Below are 13,883 nucleotides of genomic sequence, written 5' to 3'. Positions count from 1 at the left end.
AAGCCATACAGAGAAAGACAGATACCATATGGTTTCACTCTTATGTGGATCCTGAGAACCTTAACAGGAACCCATGGGGGAGGGGAAGAAAAAAAAAAAAGAGGTTAGAGTGGGAGAGAGCCAAAGCATAAGAGACTGTTGAGAACTGAGAGCAAACTGAGGGTTGATGGGGGGTGGGAGGGAGGAGAGGGTGGGTGATGGGTATTGAGGAGGGCACCTTTTGGGATGAGCACTGGGTGTTGTATGGAAACCAATTTGACAATAAATTTCATATATAAATAAAAAAATAAAAATAAAAAATTAAAAAAAAATAAAGATTAGAGAGCACAAGTAAACAGTATAGAAACAAATAAAAAAAAACCTATAACAAACCATCAAAACTAAGAGGTGGTTCTCTGAAAGAATTAATAAAATTGATAAACCCCTAGACAAACTTATCAAAAAGAAAAGAGAAAGGAAGCAAATAAATAAAATTACAAATGAAATAGGAGTTATCACAGCCAACAGAAATGCAAACAATTAAAAGACAGTATTATGAAAAATTGTAAGGGAATCCAGGCAATCTGTAAGAAATGGACAAATTCCTCGAAACATACAAACTACCAAAATTGAAACAAGAAACAAAAAACCTGAACAAAAACATAAGTAGCAAAGAAACTGAGTCAGTAATCAAAAATCTCACAACAAACAAAAGCCCAGGGCCAGATGGCTTTGAGGGGAATTCTACCAGATATTAAAAGAAGAGTTAAAACGTATTCTTCTCAAAGTGTTCCAAAAATAGAAATGGAAGGAAAAGTCCAAACTCATTCTATCAAGTCAGCATTACCTTGATTCCAAAATGAGACAAAGACCTCACTAAAAACGAGAATTAAAGGCCAATATCCCTGATGAACATGAATGCAAAAATTCTCAACAAGATTCCAGTAAATTGAATCCAATAGTACATTAAAAAAATTTATATTCACCACAATCAAATGGGATTTATATCTGGGCTGCAGGGCAGTTTCAGTTTTTCAAATCAAACAACATAATACACTACATTAATAAAACGAAGGGTAAGAACCATATGATCCTCTCAATAGGTGCAGAAAAAGCATTTGACAAAATACAGCATCCATTCTTGATAAAAACCCTCAACCAAGTAGGTGTAGATGGAACATAACTCGGCATCATAAAAGTCATATACTACAGACCCACAACTAATATTATTGTTACTGGGAAAAACATAGGATTGCCTCTACAGTCAGTAACAAGAAAGGGATGTCTACTCTCACCATTACTATTTACATAGTACAGGAAGGCTTAGCCTCAGGAATTAAAAAAAAAAAAGAAAGAAAAAGCATCCAAATCAGTAAGAAACATGTCAAACTTCCACTACTTGCAGATGACATTATACTGTATGTAGAAAACCTGAAAAACTCTGCCAAAAAAATTGCTAGAATGCATGAATTCAGCAAAGACATGGGATATAATATCAACATACAGAAACCTGTGGCAATTCTGTACACCAGTAATAAAGCAGAAGAAAAAGGAATGTTTCCATTTACAATTATACCAAAATCAATTAACAGACCTAGGAATAAACCTATCCAAAGAGGTAAAACATCTGTACTCATAAAACTTATGAAAGAAACTGAAGAAGACAGAAAGAAATTGGAAAAAATTCCATGCTCCTATTTTAAAGAAAAAACATTGTTAAAATGTCTATACTAGCTAAAGCAATCTACACGTTTAATGCAAACCCTATCACAATACCACCAGCATTTTCAAAGAACTAGAAGAAACAATCCAAAAATTGATATGGAACCACAAAAGACTGCAAATAAATAGTCAAAGCAATCTTGAAAAAGAAAAGCTGGAGGCATCACGATTCTGGATGTGAAACTATATTGCAAGGCTGTGGTGATCAAAATGGTATGGTACTAGAACAAAATAACAGTATGGAGTTTCCTCAAAAACCTAACAACAGAACTTCCCTACGATCAAGCAATGGCATTATTAGGTATTTACCCAAAGGATACAAAATACAGATATGAAGAGGTACATGCACCCCAATGTTTATTGGCAGCATTATCAACAATAGCCATACTATGGAGAAAGCCCAAATGTCCATTCAGTGGTGAATGCATAAATCAGATGTGGTATATATATAAGGAATGGAATATTGCTCAGCCATCAAAAAGAATGAACTCTTGCCATTTGCAATGTCATGGATGGATCTAGAATGTATTATGCTAAGTGAAATAAGTCAATCAGAGAAAGACAAATACCATATGATTTCACTGATATGTGGAATTTAAGAAACAAAACAGACGAACATTTGGGGAAAAGGGTGAGAAAGAGAGGGAAACAAACCAAAAAAGCTTATTAAGGATAGAGAATAAACTGAGGGTTGATGGCAGGAGGTGAGTGGGAGATGGACTAGATGGGTGATGGGTATTAAGGAGAGCACTTGTGATGAGCCCTGGGTTTTGTATGTAAGTGATCAATCACTGAATTCTACTCCTGAAACCAATACACCAATATTGTACTGTACATTAACTAAAATTTAAATTAAAAACAAAACAAAAAAAGTAACCCAGACTCTTAAATACAGAGAAGAAACTGGTAGTTGCCAGGGAAATTAACGAGGGTGGGTAATGGGTGAAATAGATAAAGGGAATTAAGCATACACTTATCTTGATGAGTACAGAGAAATGTATACAATTGTTCAATCACTATATTGTAAACCTAAAACTATAATACTGTATGTTAATTATACTTGAATTAAAAAAATTACAAATGCCAATAATCCAACTAAAGCAAGATCAATCTCACTTAGAACTGAAATGCAAACAAGCAAACAAATACAAAGTCTCAGAAGCACAGAGCAGAATAGTGGTCACCAGAGGTGGGTGGAGGAGGAAATGTGGAGGTGGCCAAAGAGTAAAGTTTCAGTTATTAAAGAATAAGTTCTAGAAATATAGTTAGTGTATGGTGACTATAGTTAACTATATTGTATTATATACTTGAAATTCATATTGTATACTTGAAATTTGTTAAGAGGGTAGATCTTAAGTGTTTTCCTTTCCAAACATACACAAAAGAAAATGTTAAGTATTTGAGGTGACAGATCTGATAATCAGCTTCATTGTGATAATCATTTCATAATATATACATGTCAAAACATCAAGTTTTATACCATTTATACATATATACACATATATATGTATACATACATATAATATATATACATATATATGTGTATATACATATATATGTACACATACATACATATAATTCCTATTTGTCAGATATAAAGTTGAGAAAAAAGATTTCAACTCTACTGTGAGAGTTCTGTTTCCACTGAAGGAAGAACATTCTTACTATAGATTAGAAGCCTTACTATAGATTACTATAGGGCTTAAATGGGACTTACTGTATAAATACAACTTGTCTGTACTCTCAGGAATTCTAATTAGATTAAGTAAGCTATAAAGCCACAAAAAAAACATATTTAAATTAAATTGAACCAAAGTAACTAGAACCCTCAAATCAGTATTTCTTCTCTGTTATTTTTTTGGTAAAAACAAGCCAATGACAATAAGTCAAACTCATATCACAGAAATATTTAAAAAAGTAACATGCAATGATATCTATGGCTGATTGTATACACACAGCACAGTTGCATCATTTTACAGATCTGAATAATGCAAATTTCATGGTTTAAAGAAATGATTACCCCCTGGCTCTGCAGGTTCCTAATAGACAAATTTAATTATATTCACCAGATGGTACTTAATAAGATAGGAGTATACTGAAACTTTTTAAAAAGATGTTTAACCAACAAGAATTGAACTATAAAAGGATTTTCAAGTTAACCACAAATTTACCAGAAGATTCAATTAACCAGAACACCTCAATCATGTTTTGGTTTAGTAGAGGCTTTATTGTAAATAAATTTAAAAAGAGCCAAATTCACTTTACCTGGAAATATTGCATGCAAATCACATTTTCATTCCTTCATAATTCTAAGTTCTTCAAATACTGGTTCCCATCTTTGGGAATATTTTCTAGTACCTAGCTGGCAACCAACTTAGATAAGTAATTCAATTAAATTCTATTTTAAATGTATTGTAAAATACAATAAATACCAAGGAATTCTGTGTATTCTATAATAAAGAGCTCAAAGTTACTTGAAAATTAAGTAATATGTAAATTCAACTATTTGGGACAAATGCTACTTACCCTCCTACCTAGATTTTCAGTTTTCCAAGATGAGTGTCAAAGTAAGCTAAAAAAAAATCATCATCTCTCTAAGATTAATAAAAAAGAGAAAGAACACTAATAGTTAACAAGTATGTAGGGAAGTGGATCTATCCCAGACTGCTAATGAAAATTAATAAAACATTACTCAGTGCTTATAACAGTGCCTCTTATAACAGTGCCTCACACACATACAAGAGGAATTCAGGAAATATTTTTGGTTAAATGAGTACTACCTTTATACATTTCGATTTGGCACTGTATTGATATATTTTTTTTAATTTCTTTTAACATTTATTCATTTTTGAGAGAAAGAGACAGAGCACGAGTTGGGGAGGGGTAGAGAGAGAGGGAGATAGAGAATCTGAAACAGGCTCCAGGCTCTGAGCTGACAGCACAGAGCCTGATGAGGGGCTCAAACTCACAAGCCATGAGATCATGATCTGAGCCAGAATCAGACACTTAACTGACTGAGCCACCCAGGCACCTCACTATATTGATATTTTTTATGCTTTCTGGCCTACAATTCCATTTCTAGAAATTTATTTTAAGTAAATATTGATAGATGAACATAAAGATTTGTGTACAAGGTATTTTATCAAAGTACTGATTATACTAGCATAATAACTGGAAATATGCTAAGTTTCCAAAAAATTATGTAAACTGTAGTTTGATAATGGTACATTCATATATTTATGCCACCATTAAGAATTCTCTCCAATGTCATCCAACTAGTCAGTGGTGGAGTCAGAATTCAGATTCAAACTTACATATATTTCTCTAAGAATGTAGATAAATCTGAGGTGACTTAAGACTAGAAAAGATAAAAAGTACAATGGTGAACAGGGCACTGGGTGAGGGGTTGCTGTTAGTAGCACAGTCTCAGTAGGCAGTATGAGTTTGGCTAAGGGCCAGGTCCCCAGGAAGACGGCAGGGAACCAGCTTTCTGGGATTGTAGAGACAAGAGAGGAAGAGGAGTTCTATCAGATGACTTATGGGGGTTTCACAGAGGAATTAGGAGATGATGAGTATCAAGGGCCCAGTCAAACACAGCGGATTAGGTGGACTAGGACTCTGACATCAATGAAGGGGATGAACCATTCAGGGATAGAGAAGCAGAAGAGCCAAGAAGGAAGCTCTGAATAGTTACCAAAGCAATAAGGAGCCTCTCAAGAGCCTGAGGACTCGAAATGTCAGCACTCCAGCTGGTAGCTCTCAGAAGGCCTGAGAAGACAAGGCACTACTGCCACTAGAACTAGAGGAACATGGCTCTGACAGAATTCCATGCATCAGTCTACAGGTGAGCATACATTACAGACATTCCTTTGGGTACAGGGGAGAACAAGATCAGAGGAGTTCAACTTATGTTCACTAGAGACATATGTACAGCTCAAGGCTGACAAAAAGCAAGTACAGAAGAAGTGGAAGTGCCCTAGGCCCATAAACACCTATCATTTGGTGACAATGCCACTTGTTGGGGAGCCAGGTCCTAAAGAAGAGAATGTGAACGTGGAAGGACTGGATACTGCTCCCATTGCTTCTGCACTGACTACCCATGACAGTCCTGAACCCATCATGCCTCCTGCTTGCTGCTCCCATACCTTCACCACTTTTAGTGATAATACATTCAAGGAATGATGTCCTCTAGGGTAGCTCCCAAAGGTCCCTGTTCCAGAGGTCTGCCCTGTGACCCATGACCCAACCCTGTACCAGGACCATGTCACAGACATCAGCTGTGCCACTGCTTGAGCCTTCAAGATCATCAAGTAGTAGAGCACTGCCCAGAGGCTGCTACCCACTGCCTCAGTACTGGGCCCTGGCCCACCAGATCCCAAGCCCCTGGCTGGCTCTGGGACACAAGCCTACCACCAGGAAATTATAGTCAAATAAAGAGATGTTTAGTCCTTAGAAACTTCTTTCCTGCCCTGACTTGGGGCTTTTAACATTCCCCCTCCTCTCCCTGCTTCTCCCCTTTGTCATCTCTGAGCTTTTCCCAAAGTTCTCCTGGTTTCATGTGGGGGATAAGCTTAGGAATCCCCTGGACTTACACCAATGGGTTAACAAGGCATAAAGAAATACAAAGTCATAACATGTTCACACACAAGTTTGGGTACACCAGATTGGCACCCCAAGAATAGGAGGGTGCAAAGGCAACCTGAGAATAGGGAGGCACAAAGGCACGAGGAACAGGGCGGTGCAAAGGCACCCCAAAATAGAGACTGGGTACAGAGCCCCCAGAATAGAGAGGGAGAGGCAAAGGCCTAAAATAGGAACGGGTGCAAAGGTACCCAATATATAGGTATATAAAATAAACAAGATTAGATATTCAGGGTGGAAGCACCCCCTATTTAGTACTGTAGCAGAAAAGCTGCTTTCACAAGAGGATAGGGCCAGGTTAGGTAAACTGGTAATTAGACTATGGACCCTTGCACTGCAGGCAAAGCAGCCCAGAGCAGAGACGGTTAACAAAAGAAAAGGTGCCTTATTAACCCTGATGTTATTTCCCCTATCTGTCTCATCCCCTAGGCTAGCTAAGATAAACAGAGATGCTGCCTCATATCCGCTGTAAAGAACCTTCTTCCCAACTGCCCGGTGCCCGGACTTTGTTTTGTATTAACCCAAACCCCTAACCATGAATATCTTCAAGAACCCCTTTCCCTCACGTCCACAAGTTAATGTTCACAGATTCATTGTCCCTTTGTGCATGTCCATCGCCATGTTTGTAAGCCTTCTGATTGTAATAAAAATGGGACAAAGACCCTTATTCGGGGCTCTTGTCTTTTCCCGGACATTAGCCATCTCTCACTTTCAATCCTGAGTCCTGCTCTTTTGCTAGACAAGAGAGAACTCTAGACCCATAGTCTACGACAGTTTTGTGTTTTTTAATCTAATAAAAGAGAAAGATCCCCCTAAAAAAAGTACAATGGCAAGGAGAAATCAATAACCACAACTAGATATGATAGACTGGATCAGTAAGATTTAAGTTAAACAGGCATAATTGTCCCTAGTCTACATGCATAAGTACAGACTGGAAAAAGACATAGCTTATCAGTAGCCCATGTAAAGAGGTTGAATTAATTTTAGAGAACTCCAACTTCACTATGTCATGGTTAAAGGTAAATTATAAGCAAGGTTGACTGTAAGGACACTTAAATATAAATATAAAAATGAATGTGTTCTTAGATAGTATAAATAGAAATATATTACCTAGAACAAGAGAAGTCAGAATCTGACTCTATTCTATAGTTGTCAAAATACATCTGTTAGAAAACACTACGCTACATATTTTTGGCAAAGAATGATCATTATACACAAGAACTCCAATTTATGGTATATGAGGATTAAAGTTAATAATATACTTATCCAGTATGCAAAATTAGTTAAAGTATAACTGAAATATGCAGTGTTGTTTTATGGAAGAGGGATGAAATTTTTTCTGTATAGCACCAACGGAAGAGCAGCAAAGCAAATGGATAGAACTTATTATGAGACAGGTTTGTGTTTGACATAAGGAAAGACCTTAGGTAAAATGAGAGCTGCCAGAAAATGGATGGACTGCCTTAGGTTCTTTTATCCAGAGTTTCATTATTGTAAAAGATAAATGGCCACTCTGTGTGCCTATCATAGAGGGGATTACAGAACCATAGAGAAGACTAAACTAGAAAATATCCAAGGTCACTTTCAAAACTGAGGTCTTAATGAATTTCTTAAACAAAGGTTTGCAAATATCAGGCATGCTCACATAAATTTGTTGAGAAAAAAAATCAAACTGCTTATAATTACTAAGCCCCTGTACATTGTTATTCACTAAGAAAAATTAGTAACTTTTTTCCATTGAAGTTAGGATTTTAGATGCTTTATTTTTATTCCAACTTTTATTTAAATCTTAGTTACTTACATACAGTGTAATACTGGTTGCAGGAGTACAATTTAGTTATTTGTAACATACATATAACACATAGTGCTCTTCATAAAAAGTGCCCTCCTTAATACCCATCACCCATTAGCCCATACCCCACCCACCTATCTCCATCAACCCTCAGTTGGTTCTCTATCATTAACAGTCAAATGGTTTGTTTCCCTCCCTTTTCCCCCCATGCTACATATTGATCTATTTTGTTCCCTAAATTCCACATATGAGTGACATCATATGGTATTTGTCTTTCTCTGATGGACTTATTAATGCTCAGCATAATACATTCTAGCTCTATCCATATACTTGCAAATAGCAAAATTTCATTCCTTTTGATGGCTAAGGCTTGCCACACTCACCTGGCATCCCTGTTTCTATGTTAGTGAACGGGGACACTCAATGGTGCCTGCCATGTCTTTTGTCCCTGGAGAGGCCATGCCACCTCTCCCAAATGCAATACAAGAAAGGGAAGTGCTTCTCCTCGTGCAACCCTGGGGATCCTCAGGCCACCCTTCCTGCTCCTGGTTTTTTGCCCTCCTTCCCCACCAGAGCACTGCTAAGCCCACCAGAGGACACTGGCAATGGGACAGACCTCCAAAACTTCAGACTCTGCACTCCATTGCTTACAAAAACTTATGGTATTTAGCCTTTCTCCTTTTCCAAGTCAGTGGGTTTTGGCAAGAGGTTTTTCTCATGCAATCATTTGTGCGTGTTTTCACTCTTTCTCTGTCGCTTTCTCTCCTCACATTCTCTCTCATTCTCACTCCTCTGTCATGATCAGGGCTCCCTCCCCTCCTCAATGCCCACAGCTCTTTTATCCTCCAAATCAACTCTCTGCAATTCCTACCTTCCATAATGTGGCAGTTTTTCTCATCTCTAGTTGTGCAGTTTGTTCACTCAGGCCTCTGATCTATTTCTTGGGTGATCAGAATGATTTGATATTTATCTAGCTGTTTTCAAGGGACAAGGCAAGCCTGGGTCACCCTACTCCTCCACTATCTGAATCTCCTCCTAGATGTTTGATTTAAATATAAAAAAAAACAGTATTTATTTTGATACACCCTATAACTATTTCTTTCAACTTCCTTTTTATATTTTTTAATGTATATTTATTTTTGAGAGAGAAAGAGAAAGAGTGTGTCAGCAGGCAAGGGGAAGAGAGAGAGGGAGACACAGAATCTGAAGCAGGCTCCAGACTCCAAGCTGTCAGCAAAGAGCCCGATGTGGGGCTTGAACTCATGAACTGCGAAATCATGAACTGAGCCAAAGTCAGATGCTTAACTGACTAAGCCACCTATGTGTCCCTCTTTCAACTTCTAAAACGTGCTTAACATTTTCATTAAAGATATATTTTTGATGAATGGATATACCTCAAAAAAAACACTCATGGCTTTTGCATATTTATGTTATACAAAATTCACAAACTTTTGTAGGCAAATTACCTGCTCTGGTTTTACTAGCTGCTTTTTCAATTCTTCTTCTTTGGCTGCATGTACACTTATAGATGCACACATCAGACCTGCAGGTATGGTTATCAGTTTTCCCATCTGAGAAAGATATATCAAAAACATATTTTTAATTGAAAAGCTCCTCATCTTCCATTTCCTGATAAATTTGATATCCTAGAACACTAATGGGTTTCATTTGAAGTAGTAAAAACTCAAGCACTCCAAATTGCTTCATACATTTTTAGAATATAATTCCTAAAATTCTCTTACCATACTAGATGGTAAAATATTATTTTTATTAATTTTTTAACTGTGTACTTCATGTAGAACATATCAATAAAATAATTATTAAGAAGTGAATACAAAATCTGAGTGATGAAGTAGAAAAGATCATGGTATTCATTCAGTCTACAAATAAGTGTCAGACCATGCTCAGGAAATACTATCAGACCACACCCTCCATGCCTAGGATATTATCAGTAAAAAAAAACAAAGATTCTTGCACTTATGGAGCTGACATTCTAGTGGAGCACAAACAGGCAATAAACACAATAAATAAATGACATATTACAAAATGATAAATTCTATGGAGAAAGTAAAAGACTAGGGTGATAAGGAGTACTAGGTGATTCAAGCTGTATCTTGAAATACAACTTATTTATAAAAGTTATTTCTTACCATTACAAATCCTTTTTCCTAACTTCTCAACACATTGCTCTTTCTCTGTCTCGTGCTTAATCTAAAGCCAAAAGTGACCTCTGTTTCAGATATAGCTTGATTTGAAATAAGAATGCAGGAAAATCACTGGCTCTTAGAACAAAGTGCTCCAGTGTTCATTCAGGTACCAAAATAATTCCTAAAGATTATGTGTTCAAGGCCAAATGAAAAGCTTTCCAGGGAACAAATACTGTTAAAGTTTTACATAGGAAAGGAGGTTTGATGAAATTGACAAAGGACATCCAGAGGAAAGAGGTCTCTTGATTACACACAAGTGTAATTGTACAAGAACTGGAACAAATACTAGCCAAAGAATTTTACATGTTCTCTGATAACAGTGATAGTGTCTAACCTTCATTTCTAACACAGTTTTCAATATTTTCTGAGCAGAATAAGGGAAGCTACTGAAACTAGTTAGGCAATTTCTTGTTTGAGCCAGGCATAACTCTGATTTAGATTGAGACTCCAGAAACACAGGGTAAAATGAAGATTCAAAACTGATAAAGATTTGTTCACTGTTTTTTTCCTTCAAGCTTCCCTTTGGTACATATGCCAGCATCACAGAATAATTTATCTAGGCCTGCCTTCCCAAAAGACATTACTTTTGATTTTTTTACACTTGGTATCCACTAATGAAATAAGATTTCTACATCATATCTGTGTCATTTTTCAGCAAAAAAATATTAAAGCTGATGCAATCAATGATACTCTCTCCCATGCACCTGAGAAATCTTGTTAATATATCTGAAGTGATTAAAGAATGTCAATTCTTACACTTAAAAACTATTTTAAAACACCTGGTTAGACCTTATTCCTTAGATACAAAAAAAAAAAAAAAAAAAAAAACACCACTTTTGAAGTAAGTTAATACCTAAATATTTTTCAATACCCAAATCTTCTCAGAGTGTATTTCTTACTTTGCATAATACAATAACATAAAACTATTTTATATAAACTATAAAATATGTTCACATTGTTTGATATTTATGATCTAGTGCTCCAGAGTCTAGATTAACTAAACTAGTGGCCTAAGAAGTTAATATATCTTGAAAAATGCCTATGTAAATTTGCATTTACTACATTTTCTACTCAGTAGGGTAGGGTCAATCCACCTTTTATTTATGAGGCAGTGTGGTATAATGGAAAAAACATGAGCTTAGGAGTTACACAGGCCTGGTTTTGAATTCCAGTTGTGGAACTGTCTAAATCTGGACAAGTTACTTAAACTCTTAGAGTTATGCTGCACAATATGGTAACTATTAGCTGCTTGTGGTTATTTAAATTAAAAGAAAGTAAGTAAAATGTTAAATTTATTTCCTTAGTCACATTAGCCCCATTTCACATGCTCAACAGTGTACTGTACAGCACAGATACACAGTAATTCCATGATTGAAGAAATTCCTACTGGACAGTACTATGCTCATGTCCCAGGTTATATATCTGAAAAACATGGGAATGCCTTTCTTTTTATGGTAATCATAAACATTATATGTATAATGTAAAACTGATTTGTCTTTGGTAAATGGGCAATTAATTTTTGCTCCTCAATCTTTCCTCCCTGAACGAAGATGTTAAGTGGCTGTGCTTACACTTCATTTTTCTTCCTCCATGTATTTGATGTTTATCAGGCTCTGGTTGAGAAACATAATAACAATAAAATATAGCATATTTGTTGTCTCTAAACAAAAAAGGCCAAGATTTTGGTCCAAAGAAAATAGCACATTGGCATATTCAGGCTTTTCAAAAACAGGTTATACTGATGAAGAAGGGATCCCTACCCAAAGAGAGGCAGCTGACTGCATACCACAGTGAAAAATTTAGAATAGGAATTGGCAAACTACCGCTCTTGGCTAAATCTGGCCTGGTCTCTGAACTAAATTTTTTTATTAATATGTAAAGGTTTATGAAAATAAAAATAAACAAAAAACAAAGAAGGATATGTGGCCTTATGTTCTGTACAGTCTAAAAACTTACTAATCCTTTATAGAAAAAAAAATGTCAATTCCTGATTTAGAAAATTAAACAAGATATTCAAAAAGTATTAGAGTTTGGGGGTAGTATGCAAACATACAAGCTAATAAAGCTGTTAAAGAGCATTAAAACTGAACAAAGCCAATCGTACTTTTCACAAGGTAAGACCTTGCATTAAAATTATTTGTAACTTCAAAATAATGATTTGTCAATTCAAAATTATAAATGACTTGTTTAAAATTAATGAGAGATAAAAACTGGCTTCCTCCAGAAGTTAACAGGTTTTAGGACAAAATTCTATTGTAAAAGAGATTTACAAAAACCAAGACTGAAGATGAGCATCAGGATAACTCCCATATAAGACACAAACCTTCCAAACACTTCTGTAATCAAACTATAGTTGATTGTCATTATTTGCAGTAGTTGCAATTCACAAAGTAGCTGTGAAAATTTATTTAAGGAATACTGAAACACTGCTCCTAGGGAAAATAAACACTTAATTTCTCGTAAGTCTCTGGTTATGTTTTCATCAGCTGACCAATATGTAACCTTGATTTATACGTGTTTCCATTTAAATTTTGTTTAATGTTTATTTATTTTTGAGAGAGACAGAGACAGAATGCGAGTGGGTTGGGGCAGAGAGAGAGGGAGGCACAGAATCCAAAGCAGGCTCCAGGCTCCAAGCTGTCAGCACAGAGCCTGATGCTGGGCTTGAACTCATGAGCTGTGAGATCATGACCTGAGCTGAAGTCAGACACTCAACCGACTGAGCCACCCAGGTGCCCTGATATACGTGTTTCCATTTAAAAACACCTTAGTTCTAAAAAAGGATTTAAAAAAATAGAAACACCTTATTTAATACACATTGTTAACTCATTAACATTAAACTTATGGCCAACAGCACTATAACTCATTCTTAAAGTATATTGAACACACATATTTTCTCTATAAGGAATATCATATTTCTTGCACTTAAAAACACAAGATAAACTTGTGCACTATGCATGAGAACTATTTTAAATACCAGCATCACCAAAAAATGTGAAAAAAATATAAGACCAATTGGATCACAGAAGGGACACCAACCAGGTCACAATATGACAGCTGAAATAATATGGTAAAATAGTGCCTTATCCAACTTCACTTGGAACATAAACATAGGGGTTTCCTCTTCTTTACTAACAGAATTAAAATTTAAAGCTCTCTTCTATAAGAAATTGTGTTAGCTATTTTGTAATAAACAGCATTAATTATAGTCTAACATAAAAACAGTCCCTAATTATTAGTTCTGCTTTAGAAATGTATCACCACGTAGCAAAGGACTTTTTTTTACTAAAGAGTCCTGTGAAAAGTATAAAATTTTTTCAATTTAAAAATGTAAAGTTAAAAAGGTAAGCCTTAAAAATTAAAAGGAAAATGAAATAAACCATGTAGAGGCAATGAGCACAGAGAAGAACAATTCATAGTGTACCTACAACCATGCAATTAATTGTTCATTCCTTTTTTTTTTTAATGTTTATTTACCTTTGGGACAGAGAGAGACAAGAATGTGAGCAGGGGAGGGGCAGAGAGACAGGGAGACACAGAAT

General features: G+C 35.8%; 1 protein-coding gene and 1 pseudogene across 1 annotated transcript in view; one reads left to right on the top strand and one right to left on the bottom strand.

Moving 5' to 3' along the window:
• The window catches only part of LOC121024879 (MICOS complex subunit MIC27-like), a 63,636-nt gene extending 53,868 nt beyond the window's left edge, over positions 1-9,768 (bottom strand). Inside the window, exon 1 of the mRNA XM_040467181.1 lies at positions 9,601-9,768. Within this exon, the coding sequence (XP_040323115.1) occupies positions 9,601-9,753 (153 nt within the window). The 5' untranslated portion in view covers positions 9,754-9,768. The remainder of the gene's footprint in view (positions 1-9,600) is intronic.
• On the top strand, positions 5,098-6,611 carry LOC121024878 (vacuolar protein sorting-associated protein 72 homolog; annotated as a pseudogene).
• Positions 9,769-13,883: the final 4,115 nt, after the last annotated feature.

The sequence above is a fragment of the Herpailurus yagouaroundi genome, unplaced genomic scaffold (assembly GCF_014898765.1).
Source record: "Herpailurus yagouaroundi ecotype Mexico unplaced genomic scaffold, PumYag 67294, whole genome shotgun sequence".
Lineage (NCBI taxonomy): Eukaryota > Metazoa > Chordata > Mammalia > Carnivora > Felidae > Herpailurus > Herpailurus yagouaroundi.
Note: the sequence above shows the minus strand (reverse complement) of the source record. Positions and strands in the feature narration are given on the sequence as shown.